The sequence below is a fragment of the Genypterus blacodes genome, unplaced genomic scaffold, assembly GCF_046128005.1.
Source record: "Genypterus blacodes isolate CSIRO-AG114 ecotype Tasmania unplaced genomic scaffold, CSIRO-AGI_Gbla_v1 ptg000029l_1, whole genome shotgun sequence".
NCBI classification, from domain to species: Eukaryota; Metazoa; Chordata; class Actinopteri; order Ophidiiformes; family Ophidiidae; genus Genypterus; species Genypterus blacodes.
The window spans coordinates 5,106,248-5,128,796 of NW_027466842.1; the positions used below are offsets into that span (position 1 = coordinate 5,106,248).

General features: G+C 43.8%; 1 protein-coding gene across 2 annotated transcripts in view; it reads left to right on the plus strand.

Annotated features, from left to right (window-relative positions):
• Positions 1 to 22,028, plus strand: part of pbx1a (pre-B-cell leukemia homeobox 1a) — a 40,098-nt gene extending 18,070 nt beyond the window's left edge. The window contains exons 3-9 of one of the 2 annotated variants that reach the window (XM_076144445.1): positions 12,940 to 13,184; positions 15,158 to 15,348; positions 15,492 to 15,627; positions 16,672 to 16,831; positions 17,638 to 17,750; positions 18,901 to 18,990; positions 21,128 to 22,028. In XM_076144445.1, coding sequence (XP_076000560.1) covers positions 12,940 to 13,184; positions 15,158 to 15,348; positions 15,492 to 15,627; positions 16,672 to 16,831; positions 17,638 to 17,750; positions 18,901 to 18,990; positions 21,128 to 21,220 — 1,028 coding nt within the window. In that variant the 3' untranslated portion in view covers positions 21,221 to 22,028. The remainder of the gene's footprint in view (positions 1 to 12,939; positions 13,185 to 15,157; positions 15,349 to 15,491; positions 15,628 to 16,671; positions 16,832 to 17,637; positions 17,751 to 18,900; positions 18,991 to 21,127) is intronic. The other variant, XM_076144446.1, reaches the window with a different exon arrangement.
• Positions 22,029 to 22,549: the final 521 nt, after the last annotated feature.

Below are 22,549 nucleotides of genomic sequence, written 5' to 3' on the forward strand. Positions count from 1 at the left end.
GATGAATCAGAAAAGCTGAATTGTAGGGGAGAAAGTGATGGCTTGCTTTTTGTGACCTGTGTTAGAAATAAAAGGTGAGCTTTGTGCATCAGTGAAGAATCCTCAAAACCGGTTAACAGCACTTTGAGCTGTCGGTCGATTTTTGCCCTGGTGAGCCTCCAGTCCTGCGTGACAGAGAAGATTGGACGTCATTAAGGCCTACACTCTTTCTGCTGTCTGCGAGTGTGTGAAATGGGTTCTGCTGCTGCCAAAAGCGGCCGACTGTTATTGTGTATCTCCATTGTTTGGGCTGAAATCTCAAAGCAGCGCTCGTCTTGCCAAACGCACGGTGCTGCATATTCATCTCCAAATGTCATTTACCTGCATTTCATTTGTTTTCCAGATGCTTCTAGATGTAGCTCGGTCACATCTGTAGCGAGACGATTCCCCTCGTGTCTCTGTCAAGACCGATTCAGACTGTATGGAAAAAAGGCAGAGAAATATGATCACTCCTGTAAACCAGACCAATTACTCCCCATTGACAACCTTCAAAGCCCATTTTTATTGGCCGATTCAGTCAAATAAAACTTTATTACACAAGTGGTAAGGGACGCCGTCATTTTTGCATAGCTTTTCGAAGCCCAGCGTTTATATGATCCCCGTTATTACACCTCTGTGACATTTAAACTTTATTGAACAAGACTTTAAAATCTGTAGGCAGTATATAAAGATTGAAGAATTTATTTCTTTCAGATGGGATGAGTGTCTGCAATAGTGGAGACCTGACTGGAACAGACTGACATGGTTTTGATGGAGGAAATCGGTTATTAAACAAAGTGTTATTCCTACGATAGATACCTAATCCTCACGGTTTGCTTTTTTAAATATCTCGTTATATGAATTTTAGCGTTTTAAACACATTTTACACATTTTTAAAGTGATACAGGGATGCCAAGTTTTAGCCTTGACACCACAGGCTTCCTGCTTTTAAATGAAAAAGAAAAAAAAAAATCCCAGACAGGGCGACACCAAAGGAGAAAAGGCAAGGCGTGGGGGGGGGGAAAGGTCCTGCCCCCCCTCTTCGGTGTAATTAAAAGGGGGTGTCTGTCAGGGGCTGCCGCTGCTTTGTGTGGCCCCATATGTTTGGGCGCTGATACAGGGAGGATTATTCTGTTTGGAAGCCTGATAACAGCCTGTTTATAACCTTGGCACAGGCTGGAGCCTAATCTGGCAAGCAGCACATCTCTCCCCACCTCCACCCCCAAATTTTCACAGAAAACCATATTGGCTATTTTTTTTTTTTCTTCCTCAATCTGGGGGAAATAGTCATGACCCAAAAACAAATTTCACCTACACCCCCGCCCCCGTTTACACGTAGGGATCTTGCACAGTTTGAATATCATATCATGCCACTACGCTTGTTTACAGATGTATGGGGATTGCAGTGTCAAGATAGTTCAGGCTGCAAGTGTTAACAGGTGTAATAATTCGTCCATTTTTGCTGTTTGGCTGCTCGGCTGTCTCTGCATATATTTCCTCTGCGAAATGTATTCCGCTTCTCTCCGGGTTTCATTTTGTGGAGTTGTATGGAATCAGTTCTACTTTCACCTTTTCCTTCCCTCACACTTCAGCTTTCCTTTTGTTGTAAAGTTTTTTCTTCTATTTTTTTACATTTCGCTGCCTGATTAGTTCATTCTTTTGTTCTCCTAGTCTATTGCCATCATACTGTCTGGCTCACATGGCTGAGTGAGACACAGTTTTAATTCTGCTACTGCAAAACCCTTTGTAATTTTAAGTCCTTTGTGCCTTTTAAACTAAAACTGCTCCAAATTGTTTCTTTTCAACGCCTAAATTATGCCTTTCTTTGACTAATTGCTACATGATTGATTTTATAAAATTGGCTGAACAATAAGGAGCAGCAATATTAACAATGGACCCCCAGGATGGAGGCCATATTCTCAAAGCACTTAGAAAAACCTGCTGGTATATGCAGGATCAAGAACTTTTAAATTTGACTTACATTGTATTGTCATGAGGTTTAACCTAACCCAAATAATATAACTGACACTTTTACTTTTCTGATATTTCAATCAGGGTCATTTCCACTCAACACTCAACTTGTAGCCCACGTCCCGAAATCACATCGTTTCTCTGCTTTAAACTCTTGCGTTAATAGGAGCGTTTCGACCTCACTGATGAGTTTCCCTTGCGCAGAATAAAAGTCACTCTCGGTAATGCGCCGCTCCACAGTGAGGACCCTTAACCAGCACACTGCAGAGAGAGGGAGAGCTCAGAGTGGCAGGCAAAGAGAACTGTCAACCTGTCACATTTCTCCCTCCTCTTCCCCCTGATAAATTAAAGTTACACAGTGTGCGTGTTGTAGCAGCGGAAAGGCTGTGCAGAAAAGCCTGGCTCCTCAGGTCTCAGGAGATAGCTGGCAACTAGGTCAGACTGATAATGTAATCCGCTGACTGGAGCCTCAACCCACTACATCCAGAGAGAAAAGCATGACAGGAAAAAACACAAATGTAGGTGGAAAATAGGAACTTTTCTATGTTGTTGCACTTCCTGTTAATTTAGCTTGCAGAGCACTAATGTCCATTTGTTAAGATCTATTAATAGGCGATGATATACACAGATTCTCTGGCTCACTCCCTCTCTCTTTCTGTGTGTTGAGCCTGTACACGTGATTATTCCAGAAGTGTAATCCATGTCAATATACTTCAGACTCCTCAAGGGGGAATCGTATTTACACGGATGCCTTTTTGCATGTTATCTTTGCAGCGCATACCGCACTGCACATCCACAACAAAATAGTATCATGCTAGTCCGCAGGGAGAGAGTGACAAGAATAAGTTCCTGCATCAGCAAAGTGCATTTTCATTCCCATGCAGTATTCCAAAGAGGCTTCGTGGGCCCACTGTGACAACTCTGCCTCCCTGCAGGTGTGGAAATGAAACAGAGCCTATAAATAGAACAGGCAGCTGGGAGTAGAGCACTGTAGAGCAAGGGGGGGGTTGGTGGTGGGGGGGATTAGGGGTCCAGCTGGGGATGCAGGTGTGTAGAGGCTGGACGGCAGAATATGACTGCTACCTCACCCAGGGGGCCCAGCAAGTGAAGCTGAATCCCCATCCAGTGAGGAGAGGAATGAAAATTTCCACTTCACTCCAGCGTGAAGTTAAATTCCGAAATATGCTGTAAAGCTGCATGGAAACATTTGGAAGTAGTGAACTACTGTACAAGGTTCTGCCACCTCAAATCACTCGGTTTTGTGAAATAGTCATAGACTTTATTAGATTGTCCATGTGTTTTAAATGGAGCGACTAAAGTAGATTTTGCAGTGTTACACAGATGATGAAAGTGTGAGTACAAATGATCAAAGATGCATAATGATACCAAATTGTTAGAATATCTCCCTAAAAACCTGCTGCATCTTATGAAGCGCATCCATTACACGTGGCTGATCACAACATTTAAAAGTGTAATGTACTAATGTACGTGCGTGTCCAAGGGAAAGATGGAGAGGCAGCTGCAGCCAAGCAAATAAATGACAACACACTCATTTACTTGGAACAACACATTTGTGTGTACCTACACTTGCATTGGTATTGTCCTTTGCCTTTAATACTTACAAGCAGAGTTGTTGTTTTGCTTCGGTGTTGCTGCCAGGTTGTGCTCTGTTGTGAATTGTGGAATTTAGCTTAGCTTAGCACTGGGTCAGATGTTGTCTTTGCATCAGTCACTTTGCCAAATAATTGACTGATTTTTGACTCTGATTATAATCAATGATTCTGGGTTGTTTTTTTTTTTAAATCAAGTAGCCGTTGATTATAATTGATCCTTTGTGTGTTAAAAGACAGCCGTTCCTTTGATGTTGCTACTGCGTTCTGCTAACACACACGGTTTGCTCTGTCTGCACAGCGTCTTGCCCGACACGTAAACGTTGTGTCTTTACTTATTTAAGCTCAGCTTTCACGACGGAGAATGTCGCTTTTATTCTCAAAGGCTGAGTTGATTTGCTCCTCACAGAAACGATGTCTAGCACTTACTGTTAATGTTTGCATTGAGGCATTAATTCCTCGGGTTCTGTATGCTTTTTGTAGCCAGAGGCAAAATGACATAGTCTCATCAACACGCCACTTTGCTCACTCATACACACGCACACACTTACTGCTGACTGACAGAAGATGCTCCCCCCCTGACCCACTATTCTGCCACACTGGGACGATCCCAGAGGCCTGTGATTAATGACAGGGCTTTATCCACCAGCGGTGTGGTAGGTTTGCCCACTTAGACTGCCTGGCCCACTACCTCTGCTGTACACTCTGTCTGCCTGCAGGCATGGCGTTGTCGTAGTCATTGTTAGAGATCTAAACCTTTGTCCTAAGTTGCCCCCCGCCCTCCACCATCACATTCGTGCATGTATACACAAAAACACACACTCACCGGCAGGCACGAGGATGAATTCTTTGTAGGAGTCATTTAAGCTCATTCCTATCGGTCTAATTTGCATATATACAATCACTTTTTTCTGTCCTTTAGGTTAGAAGACGTGTGATATGCTTAATTGGAATTAAATTAGAGACGACTGCTATTGCTATGACTTGAGGCGACAGATTTGCTTTTGCCCTTTTTAACAAGATTTCACCGATTCTCAATTCTGTATTTGCATCATTTCTACCTTGGTTTGCCTTTGAACCTGTTGTTGTTCTGCAAATGTTCTTCGATTTTTTTATCCAACACAAACTGCACACCAACCATAAATGCAGATGTTAATGATGCTTTGTAAATGCTCCCTGACGGAGAGTTAGTGTATGAAATGGAGCCGACCTCACTAATGGACAGCGATCCCACACGTTGTTTGACTCCTGTAACAACTAAGAGTGTGTCACAAGTCATTTGCACACCAGTCTTAGCAAAACTGTAAACCTCGTGGGGATTTTCCTCGTAGTGACAGTGTCTAAACAAACCGGACATGCTGCAAAGCCGACACAGTTTGACTTATTCTGCCTTGATGAGCGCTGCCCTGATAAATGCAGGGAGACAATACTCCCTACTGAAGTGTCACTCACAATTGTAACAGTATTAATGGCACCGCAGACCCTGTAAAACATTTGCCGTCCTCATTTGACCTGCTTGGTTCTGCAGTGTGGGCTGACGTCAGAGGGACTCGTGATTGTTTTGATGATCAGTAGATAACCGCTGAATCACTTCCTTCCGAAACAGTTACTGCAGTATGTCTCCACTCTCAAATAAAGGTGAACAGATTCCAATCTTTGACGTCAGCTTCTAGAACTACCACACATACAGTAAATTGATATTTTTTGGGCTGTGGCGTAGCGCGGCAGTTTGTCACGGGACAACAAAAATGTCCTTTGTAGGTCTAAGGATGCGGAATCCAAACTCATGGGGGCCTTCAGGGTCTCTGCTGTATGACTGCTGGGCTATGAGCTCAACTAGAGAGATTGCCAGCGATCTAACCCATAAAGTCACTCAGAGTTTCTCTCGAAAATGGGACCCTAAAGCGTCAAAGCTCAGTCAGAGAAGCATCACAAAACTGACCCAGAAGAATAGAAGAAGAGAAGAGGATCCCTTTTAGGAATACTTAGAAATTGACTTAACTTTCCTTTGACATTAGATGCATTGACACATAAGGTCAATTTGGATTGTTCTATATATAGACAAGACAATGGAATCATACCTATATTAAGAGAAAGCATTAGCATGACACTAACATCATTATCATGCCATTCAAAGCACTCACTGACCACTTGGGCTTTATGGAACATATTGCTCCCAGTGGAGATGAAATGCATCATGGGATAATCTAACCAACTACTCCAAATCATTATTTTAATAGCAGTGCAGTACGGTTGAATCACGCAGTTCTGAATGGACTGCAGGATATTAATAATAATAACAATAATGTAACCATACTTGCAACTCCAGCAGTGTCTGTGCGTGATGGTTTTTGTCTGTAATGTTTCTCTGTAGCCTCCTATAGTGAAAACAAGTCAGTTTGCAGTGTCAAATGTGCACGTTTGCTTGAACTAGAAACCCCATCTGGCACACTTAAGGCCCTGCTCCTACTACTGGATATACTTTGTAAAATGGATTTGCTTTGTTGTATAATTCCAACCTATTTCATACAACTGTTGTGAGAGACTTATTGATATTAGTTTGATAGGTACAGGAGTGTGCACGCTTGATACAAGTCCACTATCCGTAGAGGTAAAGACCCCCCCCCCCCCCCCCCAAGTCTCAGGGCTTGTGGGTTAACATCGGATGCAGTTATATTGTGCCTGTCTGTCTGTCCTTCCGTCTGTTTCTCGTTTCCAGCAAAGTTGTGTAATCTGCATGTTCGCTTGTTGTAGAAGCACGATGATGCCGAACCACAAGCTATGACGTCTCTGCGGCCATATGGTAGGTGTCCTTGACTTGGTACCTTAAGGGAGCTTTTCTCCCTGAGATACTGTGAACCTCCTCTCTTTGCCCTCCCTCATCATCAGACTTGTAAGCCCAAGTCCCAACACAGGTTCCCAGCAAAACTGCCCAGAGCAATAACAACAACCCGGACATCCCAGGTAGCCCCGACTTATTGCCGTCACACAAGCTCAGCATTGCTCCCTCGTCAAAAAGCCGGCCCCCTCTTGTCTATCCCTGTTCTGTGCCTCCAGATGTGGCTTAATTTACTGCGACTCTGCTAATTGCTGTAATTAAGGATTAATTACTGTTAATTACCTTCGCATAAACTCATCACCAGTCAAAGAGCGGAGCCTTATGAAATGTGCCATGCACAGGAACACACACCGCAGGGACTTCAGGAGGAGTGTGTTATTGGACCTTTTGTTTCATGTCTTGTCCTGTTGAACGGGGGGGGGGAGCTTGTAGGGCAGGAGTTGGGGCAGTGTGTTAACTGTCATGGACCATCTCCTCCTGGCATGGATGCTCTGCACACCCCCTCACCAACTGTTGTCTGGGATCATTTGATCTGAAGCTGTTACTTAAAGGAAAACAAATTGGAGGCATTGCTGTACTTATGGTTATCGAGATGAAACAATTCTGCCATATTTGACTAAGTGAGTTTATAACATCTGATATTGTTGGAAATTTGCTGTATCAATACATAATGTGACAGTCACGTCATTTCTACCACAAATCCACAATTTACCTTCTTGTGGCATGTCTTTGTCCTGAGTAAACAATGTTATGGCTAATGTCTCCAAATGACATCACTGAGTCTCTCATACTGACGGTGAACACTCAGTTCCATCTATCTAAGCCACATCAGTCATTGCGATCGTCTTTGTTCAGTCTAATAATAAAGTCTTTGCAATCTTACATCTTATTTCACTGTGTATTAAATAACAAGCTCAACTATTTTGACATGGCTTCCGGGGTCAGCTTGCATCTGTCCAGCCTGTCGTTAAGGCTCCACTCAGGAGGGGGGGCGTCTCCGAGGACATTTCCGACGATGAAACATTGCACTACTTTCTTCTTTTTTGTATGAATATGGTTGTATAGTAAATTCCGGCTACATAACCCTTCCCCTGACGCTAACCGTGACACATACCCTAAAAATCATCATCAGTCACTCCTAACGTGAAGCAGGTCAGAAATGTCCCCATGAACTTCTCCCACTCTGGGGTAGGAGCTAAAACACGGTTCAGGAACTGGAGCTCCAGTAGCAAAATAGGGTCCTGGGTCCTTGCTGTGAAAGGATGAGAGTTTCCAAGTTCCTCAAAAGGTTCCTAAACAGTTCCTATGTAGACACTACTGATCAGATTGAGAACTTTGGCATTACAACTAAGTATCGAATGCCAATGACTGTTCTAATACTTTGTAGGTTTCAATACTTTCAGTTGTTTTTTACAAATATAACAGATCCTCCCCCAAATCTGTTCTCTCCCACGCTTGATCAAACAGTTAGCCTGATCAGTCACTTGTCTGTGTTGTTGTATGTTTTCCCATGTACGTGGGCCTTAGGGTGCCTCTCCATAGAGATGCCTTTGTGTATCCGATAGAGGCCTGACTGCGCTGCTCGCTGCTCCGCGAGCTCGTGACTTCTGCTCAGCTATTCTGCCGCTGTGGTTCCCAGTGCAGCCGGGAGCTGTTGAGCATGAGTTCGAGTCAATCAAGAAGATATATATTTTAGGACACCTTAAGAAAGACTGACAGCCAGGGGGCTAATGCATTGCCTATTTTGAATAATGAATTATTTTAATGAAGGCTTTTAAATGGGAGTGCTGTGCGTTGGTGGCAGGGCGGTGCTCTGAATGGTCTTCTCCTCTGGCGCTGGCTGCCTCATTATCAGGCCAGCCCCTCAGGCCTCAAACTGGCCTGCTTAAGCCTCTGATGATGACGATAATTACCGTTATTAGGAGTAGCTGCAGGGGGAACTTGTTCTGTAAAACACCAAGCTGAGTTCTTGCCTCGCTTGCCGGCGTCACTATACTGCCGCATGAGAAACAACCGATCGCCAGTGGAGAGAGCCAGAGATGGAGAGAGAGAGAGAGCGAGAGAGAGAGACAGAGGGAGGGGGGAAAGAAGGAGGGGATGAGGGGAGCGGCCACCAAATCCGCCTAATGTGACGCCTGTCAGCTCGTCTCCCACCAGCTGTCACCTCCCAAATGCACTGGGGTTCATTTTTTTAATTGACACCTCGCTTTCCTATTCCATTTCTATTTTTCGCCTTTCATTCTCTCCCTCCGTCGCGCTCTCGCTCCCTCCTTGCCCGAGCCATCCACATCTCCTCACCGCGCTCTGTCCCTCCAGTATTTCTTTGGTGTTTTTCCTTGTCCTTGCTGTCCCCCATCCCCCCACCCAGTATCAGATACAACACTTCAGCTCTGCCCCCTTCTGCACATGATACTCGAGATGGCTGATAAAACATAAAGCTGTTTTAGAGGTGCTTTATGACTATGCCCTTGTGTACTGAGGCTGTACAGCTTCCCATTATGTGGTGATGGAGAGAACATTTTGGGCCTAAGAAAGTTTCCCATGAGCTCGTGGATAGACCACAAATCTAGCTTTTAACTTACAGTAGAGAACATTTTAAGACTATTTGAGGAAAGAGCAGTAGCTTTCCGCAGCATCGACTGTATTGCACACTATGATTAGTAATTTCATAATGATTATCCTTTCCTAATTAAAGCTTAGATTCAATTTAGGCTGCAGTGGGAAGCAGAAATTGCCACGTATACAGTAAATTGGATATAATGTAACATAATATTCATTTAGCGTTCCCAGTAACGATAATAGCATTGCTTAGCACTGTAGTTTACCTCTACTGAGTGGGTCAGTATGAAAACTAGCACAAAGCTCCATCTTATGCAGACTTCTTTATTGGGCTTCTATCACATGCAGATGAGAGCCGGATGAACTCCTTCAAGGAGTGGGGAGGGGAGGGTTTGTATTAGTGATACTTGTCATGTCTGCTGTAAATCACGCTGCTTTTTTTTCCCAGGTTCCTATGTTGTTGTTGTTTTGTCCCAGAATGCTGTGTGGCAGGGATGAATGGTGGTGATGTTACATTATCATGTGGCTGTCACTTTCACTCCTCCTGACTGGTCTGTGACAGGCCCACACACACTCAGACATGCACACACGCACACGCGCGCACACACACACACACACACACACACACACACACACACACACACACACACACACACACACACACACACCCGCACATGCATGTATACACACGACTGTGTCAGGAACAGGCCTGATTTATTAACTGCTGAAACCCTAGATGACGTGTGCCACACAATCAATAGAGAGCACAGCCACCGCCTGGTCCTCTCTGGGCCATGTGACATGGACAAGAGTTAGGCAAAGAGGGACACACACACACAGACTCACACACTTACACACACACACACACACACACACACACACACACACACACACACACACACACACAGTGCTGTGGAGTGTATTGCATTACTGTATTGATGGGAAATGGATCCAGTCCAACATTGGCTGCTAGCTGCCAGTCAGAGGCAAGGAGGGTAAACTTTCATCATGGCTGTCAGGGACATCACTGCTGCCTTGTTTGACCGTACATCTTCCTAATTGTGACAGAATACTTCAACATCATTAATTAAACATGTTTTCATTTAAAAGCACTCGCAGGGCGCCAAGCAGGGCGCTCAGGGTAGTCTGCCAATGTGCATAGTTGTGTATTTCTCCTCTGTGTGTGTTTGGGTGGCTTTATGGCTGTGTTTATGCATGCCTATATTAGCGCTTACGTCCGTGCACAAGACGCATGTGCGTGTTGTGTATGTGCGTGCACCTCCACTCTCCGTATATGAGTGGGTGGCTTAATCGTCATGTTTATTTACACTCCTGTTGTCTGCAAACAGCAGGCAGTGCCGTTCTGGGTATGAGCCAGCGCTTAAGGAAGTAAAATAGTAAAATTAATTTGGTCAATAACAGAAAACAAAGGCTTACTCATAGATTCCTATTCATTATTGGGCGATTGAACCAAGAAATGTTTATGACGCACATTATTTTTTTATGTGTTGCCTTTTTTGGGGTTTAGTGCCCTACAATCTTTGGAAAGAATTATACAGGGACACGGCACAAAGAGAAGCATAGAGGGAGAGGGGGGGTGAGAGAGAGGGGAATTGTGTCCTCTCATTGTTCAATTAAGTCTGTCGGTAATGATCAAGATGAGATGATGGCCATTTTCCTTTTATAGTTACTAATCTGTGACTGTCCATGTGATTAGGGAATTGAGGAGCAATATGGACTTTTTTTTCTTGCAACAAAAGACTACAATATGTGCGATAAAGGCTTTTGGTCTTGCGGACGTCGTGCGTGAGATGTGTCGTAATGGTGAGCCACTTCCTCCCGTCAGGTGATTATGTTATGTTATATTATAATGGCAGAGTTCACAATGAGCCGTCTGGCTGTCATTGAGGTCTAATCGATTTCATTGCGATTACTGAACAGAAATAAATAAAGCTGATGGCTGTGGTTAGGGTAATTATGCCACAGCACAGTGAATTGTTTGATTTTCCTTATTAATTGTATTTATTTAATCCATTTCATGCTTTTAGTTGTGCACTCGGGGACTTGGAGGGAATGAATAAATCACTCTTAGGCTCATTAGATTCCCCCTCTGGTTGGAATGTGCCACTATTTTGTCAGAATCAAATTGGCGAGTGCACAGATTTCCCGCTGGTGTGATCCACATGAAAAATATCCATGTATTCATCTGGCACTCACCCTGCCAACGCACTCATGAGTCAGACACGCATGCGTGCGCGTCTGCTCCCCATCTGAACTCCTGACCTTTTCCAGCCGTCTGATAGCCATTGACATTTGCCTCTTGAGCCGAGCTTGCCCACGTGCTGGAGCCGACGTGAAGGGATGATGTTATTTGCTGGAGGAGGAAAAGGAGAAAAAAAGGATGGGGGGGTGGCGGTGGCGGTGGCGGTGGCGTGAAAAGAGATGAAAATGGAGCGTGGTAGACAAGCTCCCTGCCCGGCCCCCTGGAATCTATCTGGACCCCGACTCACCAGAAAGGTCACAGGGCGACTCAACCTTACATCCTCATTACAAAAGAGCCGACGCTGTGGCCGGAGTCTGCAGGCTGCAATATGGCCCAGTGATCCTCCACTGACAGCCTGTCCAGCCCTCAATGTCACTTACCGTCACTGTAAACACGGATGGTGAACGTGTACTATGAGCTCGTCCTCCTGAAATATTTTGATAGCTGCGCGGATTCAAAAAAAATCTAAAAATGTGCTGCCAGTGGGAGCTTCTCTTTGTCCTTGAAGACAGTGGATGGAATGGAGGGCTGCACCTGGTTGGCTGTTTTTCAGCACCTCTGAGAAAAGGAGGACACTCTGCTCCTTTACCGAGGGAGCCTTCTAGTGGCAGACAGAGGCAGAGCAATAAAACATGCTCGTCTTAAAAAATATACAGAATTTATGTAGATAAACCTTCACCTTTAATGCTCTATAATGCGTAAAAACAAGTCTTTATTCATTGTTTTGCACATAAGCTGAGCCTTAATATGTAGACGTGCACAAGTAAGCGCAAGCATTTTTGTATGTGTGTGTGTGTGTGTGTCGGTATGGTGTGTGTGTGTATGTTTCCCTCCTCGTGTTGTTTCTACTCTTTATACTGCACGCTATGGGAGCGTGAGCATCAGCAGGGAGCGGAGCAGCTTGTAGATGCGCGAGGTTCAAATACGCCGTCTCACCCAAACAAGCGTGCAAACAGAGCTCAGTGTCAGTGATAAAGACGTCCTACATCAGTCTTTCCAAATGGAGATGACAACATTGTGAATTCTGCACTGGGGTTCCAGATTTAGCAGTAGAACATTGCTGCTATATGGATTATGTGTTACAATAATATATGTTACAATACTGATGAATCTGAATGTCTTATTCAGTGATATTTTGTTTAAAATGCCAGCTTTTCAACTTGTTTATCCTCATTTACGAAGGAAGCTTTTTCATTGGAATTGTCTAATCTCCCTAACTGGCACCCCCTTGTTACTTCATCATCTTTATTTGATAAGGTGATGATGAGACATTCATATAATAATGATAATTTTGCTCACTTTGGCTTTAAGATAACATCTGAGAATTAATGTAGCCATCAGCCAGAAACTAAACATCACAGTCTGAGCATAAGGAGAGCAATGAAAAATGAACTCTGGTGGAAGGCTGTGTTAATTATTTACATGAAATGATAGTCAGAATCGATGAAATGATAGTTTTATGGTCTCGCCGAGCTGCCAGACTGCAAGGCTGCAAGTTTTTATGGCACCGACTTGAAGTATTAAAATGATGGCCGTATTTTAAGGAATCCACATGGTAGGCTGGAGCAGGAGAACTAGTTAAAGACTCGCAGGGCCTCCGCTGTGCTATTCAATCATTTGGTTTGTCACGTTGAACTTAAATAAATGTTTTCACACCGTCTCCCTTTGTCTTCCCTCAGTGCTCAGTATCCGTGGCGCTCAGGAGGAGGAGCCTCCCGACCCCCAGCTCATGCGACTGGACAACATGCTGCTGGCAGAGGGTGTGGCCGGCCCAGAGAAGGGAGGCGGATCGGCGGCCGCAGCAGCTGCAGCCGCAGCCGCTGGTGGCGTCGGTGCCGACAACTCAGCAGAACACTCTGACTATCGGGCCAAGCTGTCCCAGATACGACAAATTTATCACACAGAGCTGGAGAAGTACGAGCAGGTGGGTTCGGGTCCCCCCTGCAGCTCTAACATGCACACTGTACGTTTACATCTGTTTGGGATTTTTCATTGTGTTGTATTATCAGAAAATGCAAAAGAGGACTGATAGCATCTGGGACATTGTTTCCAAGCATGTGAGATGTGTGAGCAGTGAGATCACAAGCAGGGAAATCACCTGTGTTAAGGCGTAATGATGCCTCACAGCAGGAAGGTGCTGGGTTTGAATCCCGTGCCAGCCCTGGCCCTCTTTGTCTTGAGTTTACATTTCCTCCCCTGTGTCTATTTGGGTTGTCTGTCCTCCTTGTACTCTGGTTTCCCCCACCAATAAAACATGTGTTAGGTTAATGTTCCTGCCACTGCCCTTGACCAAGGCACTAGGCTGTAGACCTGGAGTTGGTCCCTGGACGCCGCTCTGAGGCTGGCCACTGCTCCTAATAGTTAGGATGGGTTAAATGCACAGAACAAATGACCCTACAGGGATTAATAAAGTAAAACTAAACTGAAACTTACTTCAAGCCCCCAGGATAGAAAGTTTCTGCCCAATGTCTGAAAGTGATTTGTGATTGTTTTATGTTTCACTGTCCACACTCCTCTGCACTTTGTCCCCATGTGTCCACTCCCTCTGTCGGAGCGATCGTCCATTTCATAATTTAGGTTCGACATTCTTTGCATCTAATATGTAAAACAGCCTCAAGCTTTGACTGTTTTCTCAGCTGGAGGTGAAAAGGGGACACTTTATTAGTGCTCTTCGTGGCAGCAGAGGTTGCAGTGATGAAGATGTGTGTTCCTCCTTCGGCTCAGGTTACTCCTGTTCTGTGATCCTGCACATGAAGGATAAAAATACATCACACACACTCAGAGTGGAGTGTGAGGTTTGTGCATAAAATGAGATTCAGCTTCTAAATTCTCCTCTTGTATAATTGGTTTTAAGACGCAATGAATAAACTTAAGGGCTTGTTGCGTAACCTCACAATACAAATTGGAATCTTTTTCTGGGTGTGCTGGGAACGTCTGTGAATGACTGGCAAAGTGTCTTCCAGTGATCTTTGTCCAGTGCATGCTGGGACAAGCTCTCTCCCAGACTCTCTTGAATGAGACCAAACTTTTTGAGACAATGGACAAAGTCTTTTTCCCTAAGAATGTTTAACAATATGTAATAAGCTCTCACGGGCCAGCTCGTGACAAGCCGAGCTTTTCAGAGACGTTTCGTTCAGCAGCCGCCATTATATCAGTCACACACCAGCTCTTTTCCAAAGACTGTAACATCTTGTCATTCCCACTGAAGTCAGAGCATTCCGGGTTTGTCATCTTCGCCGAGGAAGGCTAGTCATCGCTAACTGTCACAGTCAATATACACCTGAGCATTTTTGTGTCACCGCGCTACATACACCTTGCACGTGTATGAGTGAGTGGTGTCTGGCGTGTGTGTGCAAGCAGAACGGCTGCTCCGTGCATCACTTTGACTGACGTAACCCCGGTGTTGACAAGCAACAGACACCTTGACTCTGAATGCAGTCGTATCCAGTGACTGATTCAGACGGAGGGAGAAGGAGGTAGACTGAGAGAAGGAGTGAAAAGAAAGAGAGACAGTTTAAACCTCTTGAACGTGAACGGGGCTGAAAGCCGGCTGTCATTTTAGATTTCTCTTCACTTGTCACATTTTCTCTCCCATTGAAGAAAAGTCTTTTAATATTCAGAGCTCCGCGAGTCTCGCTACCTCCATTGCACGACGCCTGTGGCACGTTTGTTTGCCGTGAAACATTGCACCGCGTCTTGCTGCTTTCATCTAAACTCGCCTCATCGCTACTTACACTACGGCTATAACACTGCCTGGTCTGTTTCTACAAGGCCGAGGCCCTGCCGCCAAAGGTGCAGCCTCTCCAGAATCCAATTTCATCCTTTTGTTCTCCCCGAGTCTGTCGAGCCTTTATGGTAGTTATTCTTTTTATGAATCCTGTCTGTCTGTGCATCCAGGCGTGCAATGAGTTCACCACCCATGTGATGAACCTGCTGAGGGAGCAGTCTCGAACACGGCCCATCTCGCCCAAAGAGATTGAGCGCATGGTCAGCATCATCCACCGCAAGTTCAGCTCCATTCAGATGCAGCTGAAACAGAGCACCTGCGAGGCCGTCATGATCCTGCGCTCACGTTTCCTGGATGCCAGGTCTGTGCACAACATCCACGCTTCAATACTTCACTCAATAAGAATAGTTATTGTTCTGTTTTAAGTCTGTTACAGAAGGAGTTATTATAAGCCGTTTTAACATGTTTCTTCTTGTCCTCCCCCAACCTTTGCATCCTGTCCAGACGAAAGAGGAGGAACTTCAACAAACAGGCGACAGAGATTCTGAACGAGTACTTTTACTCCCATCTCAGTAACCCCTATCCCAGCGAGGAGGCCAAAGAGGAACTGGCCAAGAAATGTAGCATCACAGTGTCACAGGTACAGAGACAGAACAGATTTATCCATTTGGATTGTGCGATAAATCAGTCAAAAAATTATGCTTTAATTCCGTAAATGGTCTGTCAACTAAAGAATTATATGAAAAATAATTAAAGCTCGCTAGACGCCTCACCCTCACATTGCACACACATGCAAACACACACGCTGCACGCTAGAAGAGTTGTCATAGTGATATGGAAGTGGCATTGAGATGCTGTTATAAAGGTCCCTCTGCCTCGCCAGCTCTTGATAAATGCTGTATTAGGAGGAGACGCCCGCATTCATGGTTGACGTACTTAACAGTCACTTTTATGCATGGGCACAGAACAATTTGCGGTAAAACAAAAAGCACGAGGGGCATATTTTTGAATATACAGGCTGTCTAATTTGCAATAAATAACGGTAATAGTAAAACTGCCGAATGAATGAACTGCTTAAACAACAGTGATGAGTGTGTGTGGTAGAGCGGGGAGGTTCCGAGGCATGTTGCAAAATTCAGCCGGCGTACTCGCTGTAACACACATTATGGGTTCAATCCCAGCTTCAGCCTAAGCATAAATTTATGGGTATGATAATTTGCACTTCCTGTTTTAGATGAAATCAAAGCCACTACAGATAAAAAAAATAATTTACAGTGATAGGAAAAGTTGTCTGAGAGATGATGAAGAATTCTACTTGGGCTCCCATTGGAATTCAGCCACATAAATCCATTTAGTTAAGAAATAAATGAATCAAATCTATAAAAGTGTATAATCAGATCGAATCATATTGCACAGTTCACTACAGCAGCTATGGACTTTGAAATGTGATGCTGTGGTTTGTGTTACCGGATGAATTTCAATCAGTGTGAAACTCACATTTTGCAACATTTCAAACAATATTCCATCTTTAAAAAACAAGGGAAAATAGCAAAAAGCACAATATGTACCGTTTAAACGTTCTGCATGTTACTTGTTGACAGCAAAATTCAGATTAACATTTGAAAACAAGTTACCCAGCTTGCATTGATATTGACTCCACTTTCCTCCTTGCTGTCTGTGTTAGGTATCAAACTGGTTCGGGAACAAGAGAATCCGATACAAGAAAAACATTGGCAAATTCCAAGAAGAGGCCAACATGTATGCAGCGAGGACGGCGGTCAACGCCACCAGCGTGTCCGCACAGGGCAGCCAGGCAAACTCCCCGTCCACTCCCAACTCAGCAGGTGAGTGGCAGACGCCGTTTAAAAATGCCGCAAAGGTTTCATCGGGTGAAATATCTACCTGAGCCTCCGAGTCTCTGGTTCTGTTTTCATTGACTAACAGAACATCACGTTCCTCCTTAACTAACCCAGTAATGCGATTTAGCTTTCTCTTTGTTCTTGTTCCCTCTCTCCCTCTTCTCTCTCTCTGTCTCTCTCTCTCTCTTGCTCTCTCTCTCTCTCCCTCTCTCTCCCTCTCCGTTATTGACCTCCTTGGTCTTGTTGGACGTTAATTTTTTCCTGCCTCTTGTCCGGTTGACCTTGTGCATGCCATTAAGCTGTTCAGAGGGCAAGCTGAGTCTTTTGTCATATAGAGACTTCGCAACTGTATTGGATTAGGACCGGGTGTTGAAATCAAGTTACGTGATGGTCTCTTTACATCTGGGCAGCTCGGGTCCATTAAAGGACAAAGAGGATTCCTCGGGTCTTCCGCAGATCAATTATTACTTCCTTAATGAAACACCAGCAGCATGGAAATTTAACAACAAACAAATCCATAAAGATTGTAGGTTTGTTTTAACAAGATTGAAACAGTTTATGATGATTACCATTTTCATGTTGGTTTATATTTTTAATTACAGCTTGTTGATGTTTAAATGTGCGCCCACCGCTCTCTTCATGACGCACGCCGCCCTCCCAAACTAACCCACGTAATGCACTTTTGCTTTTGCATGCTCATTTTAACTCCTTTTTCTTTCCCTCTCTTCCTCCCTGTCCGCTGTCCTCCTCTGTCGCTTTCTCTGCCTTCCTCTGACTTTGTGTATTCTCAGGTTCTGCTGGCTCTTTTAACATGTCAAACTCCGGAGACTTGTTCATGAGTGTGCAGTCCCTCAATGGGGACTCATACCAAGGGGGGCAGGTGGGGGCCAACATACAATCCCAGGTAGGCTCCTCTCCAAGCTTAGTGTCTGACATCATTGACATCTCACACGCACTTATTAACCTTTACCAGGAACAAACACAGCAGTACTAAGTCTATATTTAGGTAGACAGACATCGAGGGATACCGGCTGTTGCAAGGCTTTAAATGTTGCTTAAAACGGCCGTTATCCGGTATTATTGTAGTCAGTTAAACCAACGGTTCGATTGCTGACTGACACTATATCACAGAGGAGTATCTCCCCCAGGCTATTGTATTTATGCATATAATGACTTGACCTAGCCAGTGAAGCAGAGGTCATCCTGACCCTTAAGCTTTACATGAGTATCGTGGTCATTGTCAACCCACAATCAAGCTTCAACACAGCAGACAGTTTTGGAAACGGTGCAACAACACTCATCAGCACATCCTGACAGGGCTTCACACAGCCACTGGTGCTCTGTAGCTCCCTGACCTTGCCCCAGTGGATACTGATGACCCCCCCGCCCCCACCCCACAAGACCCCCCGCCCCATAGTGTTTCCGGGTGTTAAGCACACTCACCATAGATTAAGGAAACACCACCCATGGTCATTTGGTTTGAGGACGTTTGGCATCATTTCTCCACCTCTCCATTGTCCATTTTTATTCATGAACATGCAAATGAATATAAAGAGTTGACATACATAGCCAGGCTGTGTTATTATCTTATAGTGTAAGTGAATATGTTTGAGTATAAGCTTTCACACCTTTGTTTACACCTCTTATTGTGTCAGAGAAGTTTTGATTGCCAGTGGTCATTGTTGTGGCCAGAGAGGTGCTGTTATATAAAACAGCTCTCATGCATGTGAATCAGTATTCAAATATTAGAAACTCTCTCTCTGCAAATGCAAATAACATTTGTTTGTAGTTGCTAACAGCTCTGGAAGATTGTAAGATTGTATTCATAATAATTAAGGTACCTCCTGTCATGTTTCTTGTATTTTTTGTCCTTTTGCGATGCGTGTTATCAAGCTTGTAATAGGGGCCAAATCTTTCAGATTCCCTGTTTGTAACCTTTTCCTGTTTATGGTACCCTTTTACTATCAGCCTGACCTTTCTGCGTGTATGGCGCTCTTTGTTATCCCGAGCTTTTGTCTGACCAGGCTTTTGTCTGTGTGTCCCCGCTGTTCCAGGTGGATACCCTTCGCCATGTTATCAGCCAGACCGGAGGATACAGTGACAGCCTCGCAGCCAGCCAGATGTACAGTCCACAGGGCATCAACGTAAGACCTGTAAACAATCTCTTCCTATCCTTTTCTTAGCGTTCTTCTCTTTGAAAAGCATTTCCAGCCAACCGCACGTGTATAATGTTGTGTATTTCGGGGGGCACGTCGGTATGCCACTTAGCAGAGTTTGCAGGGGGTTGGGCTGTTGTCCAGCTATTTGCCCCCCTGCTCCAGTCGTGCCCTCTGTGGCAGGCAATGAGGCAGCAACCAGGCTGAGTATCTGGACACGCTCCTGGTCTGTCATAGGATATTAGTGTTAGCAAGGCACCTGCAGTCGACAGGAACAAGGACACAGGTGTCATCCTCCCGCCCAACAACGCTCTCACGATGGCATCCTGTAGGAGAAGAGGCAATTCGCTTTCCCGCCACAGAAAACTTCCCCCCTAGTTGTTAATTCTTGAAATATAACTCTTAACTAGGCTGTCAAAGAGCCGGCGCCAGTTTTTCTAAGTCTCCTCGCTGGGCTGTGCACGGCGGGACAGGCGACACTGCAGGCGGTGTGTTAGCATGTAGATCCATGGCGACAGGCTGCGGAGGACTGAACAGAATCAATACGACAGTCACACGGACAGAAGGAGCTGAGCTTTGGGCGAACAGTCCAAGCACATTGGTTGGATCATTCATCTACAGCGGCAGCAACACTGACAGCCAAGCTGAAACACTGCTCATGTTAAAATATGGGTACACACACATACACACACACACACACAACGTTTACTGTGTGGTCCAGGCTGAAACACAATGTAACAGCCTCTACTGGAAATAGCATATCCCGAATCTCCTTAACTGCCAATTAAATCATTTAAAAAGTCATTTTATCCTGTCAAAAATGCAACAAGGACTCTGAAAGTTGATTTCACAGGACAGCACGTTTACTTTTAACAGCATATAACATAATACAATAATGACGTATGGATTTATAGCTGTGGAGGAGCGATTTTGGAGACAGACAAATAATTACGGTGGGTGCGGTGATAAGGTGTTCTTTTAGTGCTTTTATAGTAAATAGACTTCCAAGCAGCTCATGTTTTATTATTTTTATGAGCCAGACAAAATATATTCTCATTCAGAGCTGGACTGACTGAACTCCTGTGGTTCACCTCTCCTTCTCTATCCTTGAACAGCAATTACACCCCTTAAATTGCTGGTGGGTGTCGCCTCTCCAAGAGATTGGAAACGCTTTTTTTCAGTCTTTCTATTTTCTCCTGGTTGTGAATAAGATGACAGACAGTCCTTACGCAAAATAACAGGGTTTGGAAATAAGAGGCTGCCAAAGCTCGTTTCCAGCTCTCACTAATAGCACGGAAATTGCTATTAATGTCCTTAATGGTCTTTAGTCAACCTTTTATCATGATTTGCAAAGGCTTCCATTTTCAAGAGCTATTTCTTTCTTTATTGTAACAATTTATTCTTTTATCAACATCTCGGGGGTTATATTGTGAGATATGTGAAAGGTCTACATGTTCAGTGTTACATCTTTTTTTTCTATCTCTCTCATTATGTCAGCTATTTGAATGGAAAATGAGGGAAGTGGCCCAGAAGATTTTTAATGAAGATTTGGAGCCTGTGAAAAAAAAAAAAAAGTTTAATTATTGAGGGAGGAGCTGGTGGAAATACATCAATGCTTTTGGAGAGAAAGATTGCCATAATTAAATGAGATTTGTATTTAAAATGACGATTCGCTCATTTTACATTTATTTATATTTTAAATGCATTTATTTTACATTTACTTATTTATTTGAACTGCTTTGAGGATTGAGGAAAGAAAAGCCCTTTGGTAAATGTTTGCTTTTCTATCTGACACTCACACACAGCTACTGTTCATGTGAGGGGGTGGCAAAGACAGTTATAACCGTCGCCAAACTTGATTCAAAGCACACACACCCACACTGAACTCTCAAACACTCTGCACTACTGCTACCCTCAACACATCCCAGCATGCATCAGTCTTGCCAGTAACTTCACTCAGCCTTATGGGAAATGTAGTCTATGCAAACACATTCATCACAATGCCGCATTGTTTTTGTGCAAAGACCATTTTCAGTAATTCAATGACTCCAATGATTTGTTGTTGCTATTGTTATGTTGTTTGGTTGCAGCCTTATTCAGTGAGTTTTCTGTCACTTCTCCACAGACAAATGGTGGCTGGCAAGATGCTCCGACTCCTTCGTCAGTGACATCACCCACAGAAGGACCAGGAAGTGTTCATTCGGACACATCCAACTGAATCCATCAATCTCCGCTCCTCCTCCAGAAAGAAAATGGACTGACCCTCTATTCACAGTATTAAACTAAAAGGAATTCACTGAGGTACTGTGGGGATTCTGACGTAAAAAACATGTTTCCTCTGCTATAACATCGGACATTTGGGATACAAACAAAAGGTTTCACAATAAAAAAGAAATCAATACTGCAATCAATGGCAAGGTTTGTACAGATTTCACATTATATTCAGAGGGCTGGGGTTACTTACTCGCTTGTAATGTTTTCACTCATAATGATGAAATGATGTGATAAGGTAAATAAATCCAACCATTGGTTTTAACTGAAAATACTTCATTCTACCTCTCAGCCACTAAAAAAAGTAGAGAAAATGTCAGTGACCATTATTTGTTTTGTAAAAAAGAAAAATTTTGTCTTTGCAAGCAAGAGGCACATCTTCTTACTTACATTTTCTTGTCTCTCACCTATTCTATGGTACGCCATTTAGACTTAAATATTGCTCAGTTGTTTACAGTGTGTGCTTGATAAAAGTATGTTCATCTTCCCCTCTGTCTCCCGACAAGTCAAACAGAGTTCTGTCAGGAGATTTTTACCTCTAAGGTAACCCTGTGAAGTATGTTATCTGTAAAACAATAAAGAAATACTTGTCATCAACTCAGACAAGCTTCATATCATTCATTAAGATCACAATATGGTCGTGATCCGTAATTATTTTTCTCTCTGATTGCTTTGGTTTTACAGCATATTGGTGCCGAAATGCAAACCTTAAAGGGGGCATATACAGATCTTATTCATATACACACACACACACTAATCCACTTCTGTCCACCATTGCTGCAGCAGTGTGACAAAGATGAGATTTCTGTTTTTTGACAGAGCACTCAATTTATGAATTCCTCTTGGAAAGTAATGACGATTTGCGGAAAATAGAGATTCTACAAAAACCCAGCAGCTGGTCCAAAGACATAATCGCAACCCTTGTATTCTGCTGGTGTGTCTACCCAGATATGAAGGCATGTAAATTAATTTCATGTGTTACAGAAGTAATAAGCTAATCCCAAATGAAACTATGATTTGTCTTACTGGGAGCATTTCTTAGTTTTTCCAGCATCGACAATGTTCAGCACATACTCCCTGCTGTAATACAATAGAAGAATAAGGCAGAGAAAATAACAAAAAGCACAATATGTCCCCTTTAAAATAACTGATTTACAGTGTGTCTTCTTAAATGTGTTACCAAACACCACCATTACATTATGTTACATATTTGCCGCACAAAATGCTGATGTTAACCAAAACAGCTGTGGAGAGAAAGAACATCAACATGTGTCAA